Below are 22,848 nucleotides of genomic sequence, written 5' to 3' on the forward strand. Positions count from 1 at the left end.
AAGATCTGTGTCGCTTCAAGACCCATCAGTCACAGACAAGGGCAGCTGGGGACAGCTACTGTCCACACTGTCAACTAGCAGGACAAATGAGCGTCTGGGCGGGGGAGTCTGAGCGTACATTAATACAAGATAAATGAAATGTCACTCTTATCTCTATCCTATTCTAGGGAGGAGTTGGTGATTTGGCAGTTGAAACAAGTTGGAGCAGGTGAATACGTTAAATTAAATTCCATCTGAATTATTTTCTGGTATGAAGCTCGTTTTCCATCTGTGCTTTGTTTGTGTTCAACTCTGCACCTCGTCTTTGTCCTGCGACATCAGTGTTGCTGTTTATTTTCCTCATATTCAGAGTACATTTTATAGTTTAGACCGTTTATTTCTCCTCATATTTCTATATTCAGATCTAACTTTATTGCTTATATTCATGTATTTCATCTATTACCATGCCCATACCTGTACCACCCCCCCACCCCCACATGCTGCTATGACGCCCGAATCTGTCAGTGTTGTTGCTGCATCTCTACAGCTGCCTCCACGTCAAGCAGGTGTTGTCTGTCTATCGCCTTGGAGATGAAAGTGAACTGACCTCAACGCTTGTTTCGATCAACAGAAAAGTCTTTATTGCTTCATGTCTTCACTTCACGACAGAGGATTCCTTCTCAACTACAGTATTTGCAAGTACATCTTGTAAATACTGACTATGAAGCTGAAGGTTCTTCCTTCTCTTGCTGCAATTAAAAGTATGATCTCCGACCACTGTGTTTTCGACTTCTTCTGATTCTTTATTCTTATTTATTGTGCCTATATGTATGAAATTGCTGATAAACTGTGTCTTGTAAATGAGAGTAACCTCAGTGTCTTACGAGATGAAATAAAGGTTTGAAATTTTATTAAATTAAATCTGAAAGGTCTTTCAAAATCTGCAGTATGTGGAATGGAATCCCACTGAATTGAAAGTGAAACAGATCTGATAGAGATGTACAGCCTGGTTTCCCGCAGGTATCAACAAGTTAAATGAAGACTTTTTAAATAGAATTTAATACCTATTTCCCAGCCATACAGGCAAGAAAGTATGAAGAGGGGGGGGACTGATTACCTTGCACAGGGTTCCTACAGACATTGCAAAATGAAATTCAAGTACTTTCAAGTAGTTTTCCAAGCACTATTTTTTTTAAACAGCATTTAAACGGATACAATTAACTTTTAAATGCAGGTTTTTATAGAAAAATTTATCGGATCCAATATTTTTTGCAACCGGGACTTTGGCGACCCCTAGTGGCTCGGGTGTGCATATTTTGTAATACAATATATATATCGAATTGAAGGCTTATTTGTTGCCTGTCGATAGCGACAAAATTCGTTCAGCGGTTCTTGAGTTACATGCCGGTATTTGAGGCTTGTGCAAAGTACACGGTATTGCGCAAAATACCACTCCTGACTCAGGCTGCAGTAGTTCCGTCAATCTAGATCCGATCTTGAAAATGATTGTGGATTGTTGTAACCAATGAGTGTGGCCTCAAATGATACCCCACATGGGGATCTAAATAAAAAAACACGAATAAACACGAAAACAGGAAGAGCAAAACAGCCGAATGAATTGAAGTCTATGAGAAAAACTGAGTTTTTCTTTGTACACAGTTTACCAAAATCACTCCTAATCACTAATTTCTGAATGGATCTGTATGATTTGGATATGTACTACATAAAGCTTCAGGCTATGGCTCCGTCTGGATTTGTAAGCCATACCACCTTCTGGGGAAATACTACCTCTGGACTACTAACTACTACAGAAAAACTTGAGTAACAAGCTTTTTTACAACTCAAGTTCAGACCTATGTTACTCTATTACGTTAGCACTAAAAGTGATATTTTTTTCTGGAATCAGAAACTTCAGAATGTCTTCTTTCAAAAGAGACCAGGCCCATGCATGTGCTAAGTATAAAGTATGTTGTTTTGGTTTGCAAAAAAGGTATGCAGTCCTCAAGTTCAAGTTAAAAAATTGCCACTTTTCTGCCCGCTTGTTCCCACAATTAGTTACACTTTATATAAAACATTTAAATTTCTTGATTCAGATTTTTTTTGATCATGGATGAACAAAACTTACAATGCGAATGATTGATTTGAATTTCAAGGACTTTTTAAGTACCTGGTTAAAAATTTTGCTGTTTTCAAGGAATTCCAGGCCTTGACTTTTTTTGGTAAAAAATCAAGCACTTTAAGCACTTCAAGGACCTTGTGCAAACCCTGTTTGCAGCCCACACATTTCCCATAACATAATTAACGAGATACAGAGAAGTTATCATATATCATAAATCACATAGAAGTAACTTCCTAATCCAATATATTTCTGAGACCAAAATCACTCTCACTGGCTTTTCCTTCAGGTTGAGCCGTACATCTGAGCATTTTATATTGTATTCTTTCACCACAGGATCGAGGCCTCTGCCAAGAACCTTCGCAAACTGCATGCTACCATGCTACCTCAAACTGAACCTAAGCAAAACAGAACTGCTTCACCTTCCGGCCAGATCCTCTCCCTGACGACTTTTCCATCACAGTGGAGAATGTAGCTGTGGCCGCGTCCCCGACCGCCAAGAACCTTGCCGTTGTTCTTGACGACCAGTTGAACTTCTCCGCTCACATCGCAGCGATAACCAGAACCTGCATATTCCTCCTGAGCAACGTCAGAAGGATCTCCCGCCTTGACTACTGCAACGCACTGCTTGCTGGCCTCCCGGCCGCGTCTATGCCTTCTACAACGCTGTTCGGTTTCCGCGTTGCCGTTTTGCGCTCTGATTGGCCGAGCGCGCGCATGAGCCGCGGCGCGGCCTTCAGCCATGCTGCGATAAGGCTTTCGCCAGCGGGGAGAGGGGCTACCGCGAGCGGGATCACTGCGCTCATCAACGACCCTCCGTGCTCCGGCTTTCAACAGCGGGGAGAGTATTATGGGGCTTATGCCGCGAAGCAGTAACACAACAGTGAACACATAGTTAAGTACTGACAGATGCATTGCAACTATGTGTGTTACTGCTTCGCGGCATAAGCCCCATAATACTCTCCCCGCTGTTGAAAGCCGGAGCACGGAGGGTCGTTGATGAGCGCAGTGATCCCGCTCGCGGTAGCCCCTCTCCCCGCTGGCGAAAGCCTTATCGCAGCATGGCTGAAGGCCGCGCCGCGGCTCATGCGCGCGCTCGGCCAATCAGAGCGCAAAAGGCAACGCCGAAACCGAACAGAGTTGTAGAAGGCATAGACGCCTCCCGGCCACTGCCACCAAGCCTCTTCTACTCATTCAGAACGCGGCCGCCCGCCAGATCTTAAACCTACCGAACTCAGCCCATGTCACCCCACTTCTCAGGGACCGTCCTGCACTGGCTCCCCATCAACGCACGAATCCGCTTCAAGGCCCTCGACCTGGCATATCGTGCGGCGAAGGGAACGGCTCCCGCCTACCTCGGGTCAATGGTCTCTAACTACACACCCTCAAGACCCCTACGCTCTGCATCTTCTAGCCGCCTCAGACCTACTCCTATCCGAGCCCTGGGAGGGTCATCAAGGAGAAGCCGCCTATTCTCAGTCCTTGCCCTACAATGGTGGAACAAACTTCCCACCACAATTAGGAAGGCCGAAACGCAACCAATCTTTCACCGTCGACTGAAGACACACTTCTTCAATCAATATAAAAAATTTAAATAAAAAATAAAAACTCTTACTGTCATGCACTCTTCTTAACACACTCTGTGCCAAAAGCGTCTTTTTACGTGTTTGGCCGTAAACGTAAAAAGTCGCCTTTGGATCGTTTTTACTTTGATCCCCGCTCTACACAGTTGCCCAGAGCGATCTGCATCATTTAGGCACATTGGAACTGCATTCTGATCGACCATCACCAGGTGGCAGTATCGTCCCGTGTCTGAACTGCATGGGGCTCTGGGCTGATAGTCAGCTTCACTTTCAGTTTCTAGTGCATAGTGCAACGACCACGGAAACTACTAGAAGGCTGGCATTCTAAGGGTAACTTTAACCAAACAGCGTGGCACTGAAAGTGTTAATATACTAATGTACACTCAACACTATAGCACTCAAGTCTTAACACTTTGATGAACATTGTTACTCAGCCGATAAGAGTTGTACCCTTCCTACTGACTTGTCGTACAGAACTTGTAAGTCGCTTTGGATAAAAGTGTCAGCTAAATGACTAAATGTTAAATGTATTTTTTTATTGTTATACATGTGTGGTGCTGTATGCAGTACTATTTCTGTAAACTATTTCTGCACTTTGGTCAATCTTTGTTTTTAAATGTGCTATAAATGTGTCACTGTAAAAATCAAATATTGTTAAATGATGGTGTATATTGTATTGTGTGAGATGACTGAATAAACTACTACTACTATATAAGGGGCAACAGTGGCTCAGGAGGTAGAGCGCTCGTCTGGTAAACAGTGTCTCAGGAGGTAGAGCGCTCGTCTGGTAAACAGTGACTCACGAGGTAGAGCGCTCGTCTGGTAAACAGTGTCTCAGGAGGTAGAGCGCTCGTCTGGTAAACAGTGACTCAGGAGGTAGAGCGGTCGTCTGGTAAACAGTGTCTCAGGAGGTAGAGCGGTCGTCTGGTAAACAGTGACTCAGGAGGTAGAGCGCTCGTCTGGTAGACAGTGACTCAGGAGGTAGAGCGGTCGTCTGGTAAACAGTGGCTCAGGAGGTAGAGCGCAGGGGCGGATTTCGGATTGTAGGAGATCCGGGGCTTAGCCCAGATAGGTGCCAGTTTTTTTTTCTTTTTTTGGCAGGCAAGGGGTGGTTTGGAGTTATTTTTTTTTGAATTTAATGAACCTGTACGTGCAATTTCCTGCAATATAGAGCCTTCAATCTTGACCAATAAAGCTGCTCTTTTCACTATAAAACTCAGTTAACCATAACGTAGTTATGGTTAGATTTATATATTGGGGGGGGATATATCATATTTTTCATATGATCAAAAAGTGGTGGAGCAAGAGCATACCTTTGCTCCCCCAAGTTCAATAGTGGGAGAGCAGAGATGCTCCGAATGCTCTTATGGCCAGGCGTCTATGATTCACTGATACAAAGTAAAATAGTGCAGTGCAATAAAATAGTTAGTAAAATAGAATAAAATAATGCAATAGTGCATTGCAATAAAATAGTTATCATCGTATTTTTTCGGGAGTCCGGTAAGGAGTGCATTACAGTAGTCGAGTTGGCTTGAGATAAAGGCATGGATCTGGTTTTCAGCATCCTTTTGATTTATAAATGGCCGTACTTTAGCTATGTTTCTAAGGTGGAAGAATTAAGTTTTTGTCAACTTGTTGATTGTGATTTAAAGCTTAGGTCTGAGTCTACCATAACACCAAGACTTAACTCACTCAAATACAGTTAGCAGCTGGATAGACCACAGATGGAAATTAGCTTCTGCTAAATCTGGTGCAAACATATTTTCATGTAACAATGATGAATTGTCAAAAAAGAAAATAAAAAATTTAATAGATTCGGGGGTTTTCAGAAAACATTCGGGGCTTGAGCCCAAGTAGCCACCCCCTAGCCCCGCCCCTGGTAGAGCGGTCGTCTGGTAAACAGTGACTCAGGAGGTAGAGCGCTCGTCTGGTAAACAGTGACTCAGGAGGTAGAGCGGTCGTCTGGTGGACAGTGACTCAGGAGGTAGAGCGGTCATCTGGTAAACAGTGTCTCAGGAGGTAGAGCGGTCGCCTGGTGGACGGAAGGTTCCCGGTTCGATTCCCGCTCCTCTCGGGCAGCGTGTTGATGTGTCCTTGAGCAAGACACTTAACCCCTAAATGCTCCCAATGTGCAGGTCGGCACCTTGCACGGTGGCCTCCGTCATCAGTGTGTGAATGTGAGGAACAAAATTGTAAAGCGCTTTGAATAAAAGCTGCTATATAAATGCACCATTTACCATTTTTCACCATAAATAAATTTGAGCTTGACCGCTCCCATATTACTGCTTAAATATACCTTGATGTCAAACTGGAGGTAGCGTCGGTCCATCTCCCGGGACACCACGCTCTCGATGACCTCCACAGGGACCAGCTGGAAGCAGTGGGAGGCCGGACAGAAGATGTTGTGGGCCCCCTCCTGGATCTTCAGGTTGAGGAACCTGGTGACAGAACGAGGAGGGGGCTGAGTGACGGGTAACGGTGCATAAGCCAATAATTTTTTTTAAATATTAATATTTGTATAGATTTCTTAACAAAACATACATACATACATTTAGGAAATAATATTAAAATAAAAAGAAAATATATGAATTAACCCTTTCACTGCCACATGACAGCCGGTTAACCCTTTCACTGTGACAATACAGAAGGTTAGCCCTTTACTATCACACAACCAACGGCGATGCTCCATCATTAGCATCATGATGCTAATGATGGAGCATCGCCGTCGGTTGTGTGATAGTAAAGGGTTAACCTTCTGTCGCGTGGCAGTGAAAGGGTTAATAAAGTACATTATATGCACGCCGACACCACACCGCACTACACGTTTCACTGATCCACACATTGCATTCATCACTGATCTTATACATACATATTAATGTCAATTATTGTTTGTTATATAGGTTTAAATAAATTATATTGTTAAATTGCTTTCACGTGTGGACTCCCTATTTGTCACAATTGACCCGTGTTTGTAACATAGTCTTTCTACTATTACCCTGCCCATACCTATACCCCCCCCCCCCCCCTCCCACATGCTGATATGACGACCACATTTCCCTAAGGGGATCAATAAAGGAATATCTTATCTTATCTTGTATAGGAAGCGTGTGTCCTGCCTTCCAGCAGCTCAAACGACCTCTGAACCTAAGAAGCACACGGGCCTGAACTAACCCTAACCCTAACCCTGAACCTACCCTTCCCAGCATGCTCTGCAGAACCTGAGCCTACCCTTCCCAGCATGCTCTGCAGAACCTGAACCTACCCTTCCCAGCATGCTCTGCAGAACCTGGACCTACCCTTCCCAGCATGCTCTGCAGAACCTGAACCTCCCCTTCCAAGCATGCTCTGCAGAACCTAAACCTACCCTTCCCAGCATGCTCTGCAGAACCTAAACCTACCCTTCCCAGCATGCTCTGCAGAACCTAAACCTACCCTTCCCAGCATGCTCTGCAGAACTCATGGCCACAGGACATGTCCACAGGTTCCTCGAAGACGGAGATGGGACACATGCAGATCCCGCACTGTTGAGACAAACACACAGGAGAGAAGGGTTAGGGTTAGGGTTAGACTGTTGAGACAAACACACAGGAGAGAATGACACGTCAGAAATGTATCATCTGTGTTGAAGCCATCGCACACCAACACACACAACACCCTCATGTGAGTGAGCGAGCGAGTGAGTGAGCGAGCGAGCGAGTGAGCGAGTGAGTGAGTGAGTGAGGCTAAGCACTTTACAATGTAGAGCACAAACAGCCCCCTCTTCACGACCAATGTAACCGCTTGCACATTAACTCAGAAAATAGTGGTTTGATATTTTATTGTATTGTGATTTGCCATTTTATTTGATCAACCCCCAGACTTGCTATCTAAGCCAAATTGAGAAGATGGGAGAAGAGAAGAAAGCCCTGTGGTGTGGTTTCCCCCTGACCCCTGACATCCAATGTGACATCCAACCAGAGTAAAATGTAACAGTAAAGTGCGACAGTAATATACAATGTACAGGTGATAAAAAGGAGGACAGAGGACGCTATAGCCACGTACCCATGTACATGTCGAAATACTTCCCAAAGGTCAGTGAATACCACGCCCACAACACCCGAGGGAGTTCCACAAATCATGTTCAACCCAGATTCGGCTCAAACAAGGGACTAAACACGTTTAGCAATTATGCCACAACAATGTGGAACGCCCTACCCAAAGCCGTAAAATAATGTGAATCCCTACCCACCTTCAAAACAGCTTTTAACTCAATCAGCGCCGCAGCGATATAGGTCTAGAACGCCATCACTGTAAGTCAATGGGGAGAAAGCCAAACTTGCGAGTGCTTAAAATATATAAAATAGTATAGCTATGGATCTAATACACCCGTTGATTGTCAGTGAGTTGCTTCTGGTCAACATGCACAAAACAGATTGTTTTTTCATCCGTACATTTTCGTTTTATACAGTTTTGAATATGAGTATAGTTTGGGTGATTCTTAGTAATCCCAGGAAAAGACGCGAAAATAGCCCTTTAGTGAAATCCAGTTATCACGTTGTAATTTTTCGCCTGATTATCGAATCTTCCTGAAATCAACGCTAGATTATCGTTATTATCCTTCCTCATGCAAGAATGAAATGGGGCTTGGACCGGCGCCCCCTCCCCCCCACCAACGGTACACACACACACACACAGACAGCTTCGATCGCGGAAGAAAATAAATATCAGATCAGCGCAAGATTGGATATATAGTGTCCTTACCTGGTCTCTGATGTAATGCAAAAAATATAATACAATTATCTGATCGCCATTCCAAGTACTGGTCGCGGAGGTCTGTCCCACGTTGTCCGGCATTGCATATGAAAGAGGGGGGGGGGGGGCTAGTTGATGCATCGTTGTAAACGCTTGTCCTGCCGGAGTATTTAAACCCCGCCCGCACGGCTCAGCTCGGCCCAGGAAACAAACTACATTGTTTCAAATGGAGTGCAATAGCGGCTGAAGGCGTTAGAGGGCGGTATTGACCGTCTGCCAGCTCAGACACATTCAGAACAGTATGCACAGCCTGCCCGAATGAATTATGAATGGCAATAGCGAATAAAAGAAATAATGATTAAAACCCGACTTTTCTCGTGATTGGCGCTCAAGCGATGGCGAGTTAACTCGACTTTTCTCGTCAATGGCGCCCAATGAGTTAAAGAGCACCTGCGGGAGGCTGCAATTCGAAACTGGCCACCGTAAATGTCCAAACCCCCCCACCCCCACCCCCTCCTAATGTACAGTCTCCTCCCCACCGTATGTATATATTCTCTCCCCACCGTATGTATATTTCTCTCCCACCCACCCACCCCCTCCTAATGTACAGTCTCCTCCCCATCATTGGTTGGTACTGGGCTGCTCACTAAGGTCTAATGTGAGCCGTATGCATGCCCGCCTCTCTTGGCTTAACGTTGAAAATAGATTGTCTTTTAATATACTTGTGCTGTTCCAAGTTGGTCATGAGCAGTAAAACTCCTGTTTTTATACATAATCAGATTGTTTTTAGTAATACTGTGCATGATCATTACACTAGAGGTTACAGTAGTGGGCAGCTTGAATTGCCAGGTCCTAAAACCAACGCTTTAAGGAGATCTTTTATTTTTAGATCATTAACTCTTTGGAATAACCTGCCTCAAAACCTCTACTGCATTTACAGTATATTCACTTTAAAAAAGAATCTTAAATAGTTTTTAAATGGTTTTTAACACTGTAAAGTATTTTTTTGTTTTTGTTTTACACTGTAATGTAATTTAACTATCTTAATTGTTACAGTAGTTTTATTATGCATTGTGTGTACTGACTTTTAATAATTTTGTTTTTGCAATAATAATTGTTTTTGTATGTTTTTTTTGTGTGTGGACCCCAGGAAGACTAGCTGGTTGCTATGGCACCAGCTAATGGGGATCCCTAATAAAATAAAATAAAATAAAATCATATGTATATATTCTCTGTTAGGATCTATGGGTAACAGTACTGTATATTTTCATATCGTATATGTCACAAATGTAACAGTACTATATACCTGTATGTCATGTATGTCCCTATGCCATAAATGTCATGTCATGTATGTTGTGTATGTCATAAATGTCACTATGAATTGATAATGGGGGACCCTGATGTAAACAAGATATTCCTTTATTGATCCCCTTGGGGAAATTCAGGCATCATAGCAGCATGGGGGGGAGGGGGGGAGGGGTACAGGTAGTAAAACAACACAGTATACAGGTAGTAAAAGACAACACAGGCAGTGTAAACAATTTGATCAATATGGTCAATATAATTTACTATCTGACTAGCTGAGGAATATTCACATTATTCACAGTGTCACATGAGGTGCAGTATGCAAGAGGTAGTGTTATAATTTACTATCTACTGAGTGTACATTAATCAAAGTACCAGGGTAGTCTACTTTGTCCCCCTTGGGTTCCTATAAGTCCCAGGTCAATGTCTGGTAGCAGTCGCTGTCGCTGCCCCCTGTTGTGGGGCCTGGAGGCTGCTAGTCGCTGCCCACTGTTGTGGAGCCTGATGGCCGCTGGTATGAAGGACTGTCCGAGGCGGTTAGTTGAGTGTCGGGGGGGGATGAGTCTGTGGCTGAACGAGCTTCTCATCTTGACTAGCTCGTCGTAGAGGGGGTGGTAGGGGTTCTCCATGATGGCATCCAGCTTCCTTATCATCCCCCTCTCTCCCATCACCTCAAGTCTAGGTAGCTCGACTCCCACCACGGAGCTAGCCTTCCTCACCAGCATGTTGAGCTTGTTGGTGTCCCTTGAGTTGATGTAGCCTCCCCAGCATGCCACAGCATAGAAGAGGATGCTGGCCACAACAGACTGGTAAAAAGACTGCAGCAGTTTGTTGCACACATTGAAGGACCTGAGTCTCCTCAGGAAGAACAGCCTGCTCTGTCCCTTCCTGTAGAGGGCCTCTGTGTTGTCCGACCAGTCCAGTTTATTGTTCAGGTGTACCCCAAGGAACTTGTATGAGTCCACCATCTCCACATCCACCCCTCGGATGGAGATGGGAATCGGGGGGGGCCTCTTCTTGCCCCTCCGGAAGTCCACCACCAGCTCCTTGGTCTTACTGGTGTTGAGTTGGAGGTGGTTGCTGTCGCTCCACCCCACGAAGCTCTCCACCAGGGCTCTGTACTCCTCCTCATCATCGTCGGTGATGTAGCTTAGGAGTCTATTAGGAGTCGTCTGAGAACTTCTGCAGGTGGCACCCGCTGGAGTTGCGGCAGAAGTCTGAGGTGTAGAGGGTGAAGAGGAAGGGTGACAGCACAGTTCCCTGGGGGGCGCCGGTGTTGCTCACCAGTACGTCAGACTGACTGTCCTTTAGTCTGACGTACTGTGGCCTCTCAGTGAGGTAGTCCTTGATCCAGGCCACCAAGCCGTGCTCCAGCTGCATCGCAGAGAGCTTCTCCGCTAGCAGTGACGGCTGGATGGTGTTGAAGGCGCTGGAGAAATCAAAGAACATAATCCTCACTGAGCTGCGCGGCTTCTCCAGGTGCGTGTACGCTCTGTGGAGCATGTAGATGATGGCATCCTCCACCCCGATGTTTGCCTGGTATGCAAACTGCAGGGGGTCGAGGGAGTCACGCACCAGGGGCTTGAGGTGTTGCAGGACCAGTCTCTCAAACGTCTTCATGACGTGTGACGTCAGAGCGACTGGCCTGTAGTCGTTGGGGGTGCTGGGACGTCCCTTCTTGGGCACCGGGACAATGCAGGAGGTCTTCCAGAGCTGGGGCACCCTCTCCAGCCTCAGGGAGAGGTTGAAAAGATGCTGGAGCGGTGCTGCCAGCTGCTCTGCACATACCTTGAGCACCCTGGGATTGGTGTTGTCCGGTCCTCTGGCTTTGTTTACATTAATTTTGGAGAGCTGCCTACTGACCTGACTGGTTGTGATCGTCAGGGTTGGGGGTGGTGGGCAGTCTGCTGGTGTTGGGGGTGGGGTGCCGTTGCTGATGGGTGTGGGGGGGTGGGGGGTGGGGGGGCTGCTTTGTAGGTGTGATCTGGTGCTGGTGTCGATGGGTGGGGGGAGGGGTGTGGGGAGGCCACTCTGGTCAAAGCGGTTGAAAAACGAGTTGAACTCGTTTGCACGCTCTGGAGGGCCCTCCACAGCTGTGCCCTGCTGTTTGAAACCAGTGATCTTCCTGACCCCCGCCCACACCTCCCTGGTGTTGTTGGCCTGTAGTCTGCCCTCCAGCCTGTCCTTGTAGCTGACCTTGGCTGCCCTTAGCTCTTTTTTGAGCTCCCTTTGGACAGCCCTGGCCTGCTCAGTGTCCCCTGCCATGAAGGCCCTCTTTTTCCTGTTTAGCAGGTGTTTAATGTCCTTTGCTAATCCAGGGTTTATTGTTTGAGAAGCAGCGTACCCTCTTTGTGGGTACGATGCTCTCCTCACAGAACCTGATGTAGTCTGTGATGCAGTGGGATAGTCCATCAATGTCATCACCGTAAGCCCTCTCAAACATATCCCAGTCTGTCGACCTGAAACACTCCTGTAGCTCCTCCTCGACGTCGTCAGACCACTGTGGGACAGACATGGTGGTCGGAGGCTGTCTCTTAATGAGAGGCGTGTATGTGGATACAAGCCTCACAAGGTTGTGGTCTGACTGGCCGAGGGGGGGCAGGGAAGTCGCACTGAAAGCCTCCTTCACGTTAGCATACAGGAGGTCCAGAGTTTTGTCTCCCCTGGTTTTGCAGGTGACATACTGGGTGAAGTTTGTCAGGGTCTTGTTCAGTCTGACATGGTTGAAGTCCCCATTGATAAAAATAAATGCATCCGGGTGTTTTGTCTGAAGCGCCGCGACGGTGGAGTGTATGACGTCACTCGCCTGCGCCGCCGCCGCGCTGGGAGGGATGTAAACAGTGAGAGCCAGGACGTGTGTTATTTCTCGCGGTAAATAGTATGGCCGCAGACTCAGTGCCAATAGTTCAATGTCGGGGGAACAGATACGTTCCTTAATGGTGATGTGCCCCGGGTGGCACCATTTGGAGTTAACAAAGACAACAAGCCCTCCTCCTCTCCGCTTGCCGCTCTGTTTACTCCGGTCGGCGCGCACCACCGTGAAGCCCTCCTGTTCTATTGCACTGTCCGGGATGTTCTCGTTCAGCCAGGATTCGGTGAAGCACAGTAGGCTTGCCTCCTTGTACTCACGCTGGTTGATCATCAGGGCTGAGAGCTCGTCGGTCTTGTTGACCAGCGATCGCACGTTCCCCATGACGACAGCGGGCAGGTAAGGCTTGAATCTCCTGCTGTCCTCTCTCCTGTCCTTCACGCTCGTGCCAGCTCGATTTCCCCGTCTGCGAATCCTTATTTCGGCTGGTAGATTCCTCTGTGGTTCTGCAACTCTGTTTCGAAAGCAGAGGAGAGCCTCCCTCGGGTAAACCAGCCCGCCGTTGTTGCTGTTGTTGTTGTTGTTGTTGTCGTCCTGCCGCGGGTAAACCAGCCTGCCGCCGGTGTTGTTGTCCATTGTTCAGAGCTGTGCTCGACCGAACTTGCCTAACTCAGCTAACTTCACAGAAGTTGTTACAAATGCCTTAACTTGGTCTAAAGCAACGCACAGTCACTTATAGGGATGGGTATCGTTAGGATTTTATCGATACTACTACTCTTATCGATACTGCTTAACGGTTCGGTACTTTATCGATACTCTTATCGGTTCTTTTTGGTTCTTTTTTTGCAAGAAAAAAAGACAATTAATTAAGAACAGAATCAACATTGCTTTATTATTTATAAATACAACTTTATAAATAAGTATTATAAATAAATATAATTTCTTCAGCAACAGCAGCAGCAATGTTCTTTTATATAACTTTATAAATAAATATAATAAATGAATATAATTTCTTCAGCAACAGCAGCAACAATGTTTTAAATGTGTCTGACTCTGAATTATAGACTTTTTATAATAAACAACAAATGCAAAAGGCTAACAGAACTGTGACACTCGTTCACCCTATCCTCTGTCATCCTTCCTCTAGCTGCTAGGGTGAAAGGACTTTGGGTGGTGGAGGGAGGTAGAGGGAAGGATGTGTGGTGGCCCTGGGCTCACTGGCCTGGGACACATTGGTGGCTGACGCCTCAGCTTGACGATCTATAAAAAGTTTAGATTGTAGTATTTGTAGCTAAACAATTATTTTGTTTATTAGCCTATTTGTAATAATTCGTTATTAGCCTAGGAAACTCCGTATCTTGGCTTACCGGCGGCAGTGGACGTGGATGCAGATGGAACACTGCGCGCAAGGCAGTCGAATACGCGCATTTCTGCACACTAATATCATGTTTTGCCAACAGATGTTTTGATAAATTGCTCGTATTGCCACCCTTACTGGCAAATGTTTTGTTGCACTTGTGGCAACGTGCGTTGTATATCCATACTTTCTTTAGAACGCTTCGCTCTATCCGCCATCACGAGTCACGGTGCATGCAGACTCAGAGCTGTCTGTGTCTGTGTGCAGCGCGCTTCAGCACGGAGAACTTTCATTAAGGAGTACCCGTATGTAGCACTACTAGCGAGCGACTCGTGAGGAGTGTGTGTAATAATGACTCGCTGTGGCTCGCTTCTCGTGCAGAGACAGAGAGAGGATAGATCGTTTGCAACTTTTAAATAATAATAATAATAATAATAATAATAATTTCTCTAGAGTATCGATAGCAGTACCGAGGACGTCGGAGCTTATAAATACTCCGGTATTTTCTAATATAGTACCGGTTCCCGTTTAAAACCGGGGTCCGGGGGGCATCCCTAGTCACTTATACATCTATTATGTAAGTATAATCACAAAAAGAATAATTAAGAAAGTAGTAAACGCGATAAGAAGTAAAGGGGGTGGGAGCTGCTATGAAAAGGCTGCCACTCTCCTCGGCGCCAACTACCCCATAGTTGGCGCCCCATAGTTGCAGACCAGAGAAAGACAAACGTCTTTCTCTGGTCTGCATCCCCTTAACAATTGTGTGTATTGAGCCGTACTGAATTGTACCCATTCTGCAATCTGTTAAATAAAGTTTCCATTCATTCATTCATTCATTCATTCATTCATTCATTCATTCAACCCTCCACTCAGCACTGACACACCTTGACCAGAATGGGACATAATGTGAGGATGCTTTTCATAGACTACAGCAGTGCGTTCAACACCATTGTCCCCAGTAGGCTGGTCAGCAAACTCCTGGACCTGGGTCTCATCTCTCTGTGGAGGTGGATCAGACCTGGACCTGGGTCTCTCTCTCTGTGGAGGTGGATCAGACCTGGACCTGGGTCTCAGTGACTCTCTGTGGAGGTGGATCAGACCTGGACCTGGGTCTCAGTGACTCTCTGTGTAGGTGGATCAGACCTGGACCTGGGTCTCAGAACTATCTGTGTAGGTGGATCAGACCTGGGTCTCAGGACTCTCTGTGTAGGTGGATCAGACCTGGACCTGGGTCTCAGGACTCCCTGTGTAGGTGGATCAGACCTGGACCTGTGTCTCTCAGCTCTCTGTGGAGGTGGATCAGAGACTCCTACTTAATTATGTTGCAAACAATTATATAGTGGAGTCGAGGCCACAGCACGCTAAACCCTGGCTAGTGGAGGCAAGGCCACAGCTAAACCCTGGCTAGTGGAGACGAGGCCACAGCACGGCTAAACCCTGGCTAGTGGAGACAAGGCCACAGCTAAACCCTGGCTAGTGGAGACGAGGCAACAGCACGGCTAAACCCTGGCTAGTGGAGACGAGGCCACAGCACGCTAAACCCTAGCTAGTGGAGACAAGGCCACAGCTAAACCCTGGCTAGTGGAGACAAGGCCACAGCTAAACCCTGGCTAGTGGAGACGAGGCCACAGCACGGCTAAACCCTGGCTAGTGGAGACGAGGCCACAGCACGGCTAAACCCTGGCTAGTGGAGACAGGGCCACAGCACGCTAAACCCTGGCTAGTGGAGACGAGGCCACAGCACGCTAAACCCTGGCTAGTGGAGACAAGGCCACAGCACGGCTAAACCCTGGCTAGTGGAGACGAGGCCACAGCATGGCTAAACCCTGGCTAGTGGAGACGAGGCCACAGCACGGCTAAACCCTGGCTAGTGGAGACGAGGCCACAGCACGGCTAAACCCTGGCTAGTGGAGACAAGGCCACAGCACGGCTAAACCCTGGCTAGTGGAGACGAGGCCACAGCACGGCTAAACCCTGGCTAGTGGAGAGTGGAGACAAGGCCAGAGCACGGCTAAACCCTGGCTAGTGGAGACGAGGCCACAGCACGGCTAAACCCTGGCTAGTGGAGACGAGGCCACAGCATGCTAAACCCTGGCTAGTGGAGACAGGCCACAGCTAAACCGTGGCTAGTGGAGACAAGGCCACAACTAAACCCTGGCTAGTGGAGACGAGGCCACAGCTAAACCCTGGCTAGTGGAGACAAGGCCACAGCTAAACCCTGGCTAGTGGAGACAAGGCCACAGCTAAACCCTGGCTAGTGGAGATGAGGCCAGAGCTAAACCCTGGCTAGTGGAGACAAGGCCACAGCACGGCTAAACCCTGGCTAGTGGAGACGAGGCCACAGCACGGCTAAACCCTGGCTAGTGGAGACAAGGCCACAGCACGGCTAAACCCTGGCTAGTGGAGACAAGGCCACAGCACGGCTAAACCCTGGCTAGGGGAGACAAGGCCACAGCTAAACCCTGGCTAGTGGAGACGAGGCCACAGCACGGCTAAACCCTGGCTAGTGGAGACAAGGCCACAGCACGGCTAAACCCTGGCTAGTGGAGACAAGGCCACAGCATGGCTAAACCCTGGCTAGTGGAGACGAGGCCACAGCACGGCTAAACCCTGGCTAGTGGAGACCAGACAGGCCACAGCACGGCTAAACCCTGGCTAGTGGAGACAAGGACACGGCTAAACCCTGGCTAGTGGAAACAAAGGACACAGCTAAACCCTGGCTAGTGGAGACGAGGCCACAGCACGGCTAAACCCTGGCTAGTGGAGACAAGGCCACAGCACGGCTAAACCCTGGCTAGTGGAGACGAGGCCACAGCACGGCTAAACCCTGGCTAGTGGAGATGAGGCTACAGCACGGCTAAACCCTGGCTAATGGAGACGAGGCCACAGCACGGCTAAACCCTGGCTAGTGGAGACGAGGCCACAGAACGGCTAAACCCTGGCTAGTGGAGACAAGGCCACAGCATGGCTAAACCCTGGCTAGTGGAGACAAGGCCACAGCACGGCTAAACCCTGGCTAGTGGAGACAAGGCCACAGCACGGCTAAACCCTGGCTAGTGGAGACCAGACAGGCCACAGCACGGCTAAACCCTGGCTAGTGGAGACAAGGCCACAGCTAAACCCTGGCTAGAGGAGACAAGGTCACAGCACGGCTAAACCCTGGCTAGTGGAGACAAGGCCACAGCACAGCTAAACCCTGCCTAGTGGAGACAAGGCCACAGCTAAACCCTGGCTAGTGGAGACGAGGCCACAGCACGCTAAACCCTGGCTAGTGGAGACAAGGCCACAGCTAAACCCTGGCTAGTGGAGACGAGGCCACAGCACGGCTAAACCCTGGCTAGTGGAGACGAGGCCACAGCACGGCTAAACCCTGGCTAGTGGAGACGAGGCCACAGCTCGGCTAAACCCAGGCTAGTGGAGACAAGGCCACAGCTAAACCCTGGCTAGTGGAGATGAGGCCACAGCTAAACCCTGGCTAGTGGAGACGAGGCCACAGCTAAACCCTGGCTAGTGGAGACGAGGCCACAGCTAAACCCTGGCTAGTGGAGACAAGGCCACAGCTAAACGCTGGCTAATGGAGACGAGGCCACAGCACAGCTAAACCCTGGCTAGTGGAGACGAGGCCACAGCACGGCTAAACCCTGGCTAGTGGAGACGAGGCCACAGCACGGCTAAACCGTGGCTAGTGGAGACAAGGCCAGAGCTAAACCGTGGCTAGTGGAGACGAGGCCACAGCTAAACCCTGGCTAGTGGAGACAAGGCCACAGCATGGCTAAACCCTGGCTAGTGGAGACAAGGCCACAGCATGCTAAACCCTGGCTAGTGGAGACAAGGCGACAGCACGGCTAAACCCTGGCTAGTGGAGACAAGGCCACAGCACGGCTAAACCGTGGCTAGTGGAGACAAGGCCACAGCACGGCTAAACCCTGGCTAGTGGAGACGAGGCCACAGCACGGCTAAACCCTGGCTAGTGGAGACAAGGCCACAGCACGGCTAAACCCTGGCTAGTGGAGACAAGGCCACAGCTAAACCCTGGCTAGTGGAGACAAGGCCACAGCATGCTAAACCCTGGCTAGTGGAGACGAGGCCACAGCACGGCTAAACCCTGGCTAGTGGAGACAAGGCCACAGCACGGCTAAACCCTGGCTAGTGGAGACAAGGCCACAGCTAAACCCTGGCTAGTGGAGACAAGGCCACAGCACGGCTAAACCCTGGCTAGTGGAGACGAGGCCACAGCACGGCTAAACCCTGGCTAGTGGAGACAAGGCCACAGCACGGCTAAACCCTGGCTAGTGGAGACAAGGCCACAGCTAAACCCTGGCTAGTGGAGACAAGGCCACAGCACGGCTAAACCCTGGCTAGTGGAGACAAGGCCACAGCACGGCTAAACCCTGGCTAGTGGAGACAAGGCCACAGCACGGCTAAACCCTGGCTAGTGGAGACGAGGCCATAGCACGGCTAAACCCTGGCTAGTGGAGACAAGGCCACAGCATGGCTAAACCCTGGCTAGTGGAGACAAGGCCACAGCTAAACCCTGGCTAGTAGAGACAAGGCCACAGCACGGCTAAACCCTGGCTAGTGGAGACAAGGCCACAGCACGGCTAAACCCTGGCTAGTGGAGACAAGGCCACAGCGTGGCTAAACCCTGGCTAGTGGAGACGAGGCCACAGCACAGCTAAACCCTGGCTAGTGGAGACAAGGCCACAGCACGGCTAAACCCTGGCTAGTGGACACAAGGCCACAGCACGGCTAAACCCTGGCTAGTGGACACAAGGCCACAGCACGGCTAAACCCTGGCTAGTGGAGATGAGGCCACAGCACAGCTAAACCCTGGCTAGTGGAGACAAGGCCACAGCACGGCTAAACCCTGGCTAGTGGACACAAGGCCACAGCACGGCTAAACCCTGACTAGTGGAGACAAGGCCACAGCACGGCTAAACCCTGGCTAGTGGAGACAAGGCCACAGCACGGCTAAACCCTGGCTAGTGGAGACGAGGCCACAGCACGGCTAAACCCTGGCTAGTGGAAACAAGGCCACAGCACGGCTAAACCCTGGCTAGTGGAGACGAGGCATTATTTTAAAAAGCGCTGTAATCAAACATGGTTTTAACGCTAATTGAAATTTGAACGGTATTACTGACAGTCAGGGAATTTTACCGTGGTTAACATCAAAACTGGTAACCGTTTCATCCCTAATACACACACAAACACACACACACACACGCACAGGCCTCGTTAGATAGAGACATAACAATGTGAACAGAGGAAGCCACTGTAGCTCAGACAATGAAAGTATTGATTTGTGAAAGGGCCTCGTGTCATAATCAACTGTAACCTTTAAGGGGGCCCTCGGGTGGAGCGATCGATGGCTGCTGGCCACAGAATGGGCCACAGAACGGGCCACTGTCTCAAACAGACTCACCCCCTAATCATGGTCCTTGTAAAGTCAAGTGGTGCAGTCAGGCCTGCGGCAGCGGGGAGTGTTGTTTATCAAACAGTTCAGCTAAGATGTCTAGAGAGAAAGGTCCTTATCCCCCCCCCACCCATAAAAGAAGAAACACTTCTATATACCTACTTATACACCTGGATATAACCCATATAACTCTGTATGATAGCATGCACAATAATGTTGTATACCGTATATATATATATATATATATTATAACCGTATATATATCCACATCTGTCTGTACATACAATCCTTTTTTTACATATCTGTATACTATATTTATATCTGTACATATCCCTTACCTACTCTTACTAGTTACTATATCTATATCTGTACATATCCCTTACCTACTCTTACTAGTTACTATATCTATATCTGTACATATCCCTTACCTACTCTTACTAGTTACTATATATATATATATATATATATATATATATATATATATATATATATATATATATATATATATATATATATATCTGTACATATCCCTTACCTACTCTTACTAGTTACTATATCTATATCTGTACATATCCCTTACCTACTCTTACTAGTTACTATCTGTACATATCCCTTACCTACTCTTACTAGTTACTATATCTATATCAGATCTGTACATATCCCTTACCTACTCTTACTAGTTACTATATCTGTACATATCCCTTACCTACTCTTACTAGTTACTATATATATATCTGTACATATCTCTTACCTACTCTTACTAGTTACTATATCATATCTGTACATATCCCTTACCTACTTTTACTAGTTACTATATCTATATCTGTACATATCCCTTACCTACTCTTACTAGTTACTATATCTATATCTGTACATATCCCTTACCTACTCTTACTAGTTACTATATCTATATGTGTACATATCCCTTACCTACTCTTACTAGTTACTATATGTATATCTGTACATATCCCTTACCTACTATTTTTTATACTTATCTATTTTTATCTAGCACAATATCTTGAGCAAAACAGAAAGAAGCATTTTATATAAAAGTATTCTGTACTTCTGTATGACAACTAATAAAGAAACTTGAAACGTGTACATATCCCTTACCTACTCTTACTAGTTACTATATATATATCTATATCTGTACATATCTCTTACCTACTTACTAGTTACTATATATATATCTATATCTGTACATATCTCTTACCTACTCTTACTAGTTACTATATCTATATCTGTACATATCCCTTACCTACTCTTACTAGTTACTATATTTATATCTGTACATATCCCTTACCAGCTCTTACTAGTTACTATATCTATATCTGTACATATCCCTTACCTACTCTTACTAGTTACTATATATATATATCTGTACATATCCCTTACCTACTCTTACTAGTTACTATATCTATATCTGTACATATCCCTTACCTACTCTTACTAGTTACTATATCTATATCAGATCTGTACATATCCCTTACCTACTCTTACTAGTTACTATATCTGTACATATCCCTTACCTACTCTTACTAGTTACTATATATATATCTGTACATATCCCTTACCTACTCTTACTAGTTACTATATCTATATCTGTACATATCCCTTACCTACTCTTACTAGTTACTATATCTGTACATATCCCTTACCTACTCTTACTAGTTACTATATCTATATCAGATCTGTACATATCCCTTACCTACTCTTACTAGTTACTATATCTGTACATATCCCTTACCTACTCTTAGTTACTATACCTATATCTGTACATATCCCTTACCTACTCTTACTAGTTACTATATCATATATGTACATATCCCTTACCTACTTTTACTAGTTACTATATCTATACATATCCCTTACCTACTCTTACTAGTTACTATATCTATATCTGTACATATCCCTTACCTACTCTTACTAGTTACTATATCTATATGTGCACATATCCCTTACCTACTCTTACTAGTTACTATATATATATATATATCTGTACATATCCCTTACCTACTCTTACTAGTTACTATATCTATATCTGTACATATCCCTTACCTACTCTTACTAGTTACTATATCTATATCTGTACATATCCATTACCTACTCTTACTAGTTACTATATCTATATCTGTACATATCCCTTACCTACTCTTACTAGTTACTATATCTATAACTGTACATATCTCTTACTAGTTACTAGTTACTATATCTATATCTGTACATATCCCTTACCTACTCTTACTAGTTACTAGTTACTATATCTGTACATATCTCTTACCTACTCTTACTAGTTACTATATCGATATCTGTACATATCCCTTACCTACTCTTACTCATTTCATTTCAAACCTTTATTTATACTCGTGAAAGCACTGAGGTTTCCCTCATTTACAGTGATGACGAGTTAACAAAGGACACAAATATCATAACAGTTAATAATTACAATGAATTACAATTACTACAATGATGGATTAAAAACAATTACATGATTCAGTACATAGGTCAAGTGCAATGCCTTTAAACTCCATGAATGACGGGAATGTTCCGAGCTTTAGAGTCTTTTGCAGGGTATTCCATGTGTATGGAGCATCGTAGGAGAAGGCAGATTTTCCAAGCTCAGACCGAACTCGAGGCACCCTGAGCACAAGCCGATCATTCGAACGAGTTTGGTAGGTGACAGCACTCCAGACCAACAAAGATGTAATATAAGGTGGAAGGTTGCCAATAATTGCTTTGTAGATAAAAAGATACCCATGATAACTACGTCGCAACGAGAGAGATGGCCAGCCTACCCTCTCATACAAAAGACAATGGTGAGTATCATATTTGTCACCCGTAATAAATCTTAGGGCGGAGTGGTAGGCAGAATCCAAAGGCCTTAATGTAGACGCAGACGCATGCCTGTAAATGATATCACCATAGTCCAATATTGACAAAAAAACAGCCTGTATAATTCTTTTCCTACAGAACATAGGAAAACTAGCGCGGTTACGGTACAAGAAACCAATCTTTTGCCGTAATTTTGTAGCTAGGTTATCTATATGGAATTTAAAAGAAAGTTTATCATCCAGCCATATACCAAGATATTTATACTCACTAACTCTTTCAATATACAAACCATTTGCTGTTGTTAGGTGTAGCATGTCATAATCTATAACCCTGGCTCTAGAAAACATCATAGACTTGGTTTTACTAGCATTAAGCACTAACTTGAGCTTAGCTAGAGCATTTTGGAGAGTGTCAAACGCAAGCTGCAGGTTCACAATAGCTTCCTGAACAGTATCCGCAATGCAGTAGACAACTGTATCATCCGCATAAAGATGAGCCTGACAACCTGCTAGTGCTGAAAGACTAGAAACAATATCATTAATATAGATTGTAAAGAGGACCGGCCCCAATACCGAACCCTGTGGTACACCCTTAGACAATGGCAGGAAATCAGATTGAAAGTTACCTGAATTCACAGATTGACACCTTGAAGATAAATAGTCCTGAAACCAAGCACAAGCGGCTTTATCCAGGCCAATGCTAGCTAGACTATTCAAAAGCAAG

General features: G+C 46.2%; 1 protein-coding gene across 1 annotated transcript in view; it reads right to left on the bottom strand.

Annotated features, from left to right (window-relative positions):
* LOC311223561 (ankyrin repeat and IBR domain-containing protein 1-like) overlaps positions 1–22,848 on the bottom strand; it is a 211,281-nt gene that overhangs the window by 77,602 nt on the left and 110,831 nt on the right. The window contains exons 7-8 of the mRNA XM_084308341.1: positions 7,111–7,199; positions 5,975–6,116 (exon numbers count right to left, since the gene is read on the bottom strand). Coding sequence (XP_084164467.1) covers positions 5,975–6,116; positions 7,111–7,199 — 231 coding nt within the window. The remainder of the gene's footprint in view (positions 1–5,974; positions 6,117–7,110; positions 7,200–22,848) is intronic.

This window comes from Notolepis coatsorum (genome assembly GCF_963971535.1).
Source record: "Notolepis coatsorum genome assembly, chromosome: 2".
Lineage (NCBI taxonomy): Eukaryota > Metazoa > Chordata > Actinopteri > Aulopiformes > Paralepididae > Notolepis > Notolepis coatsorum.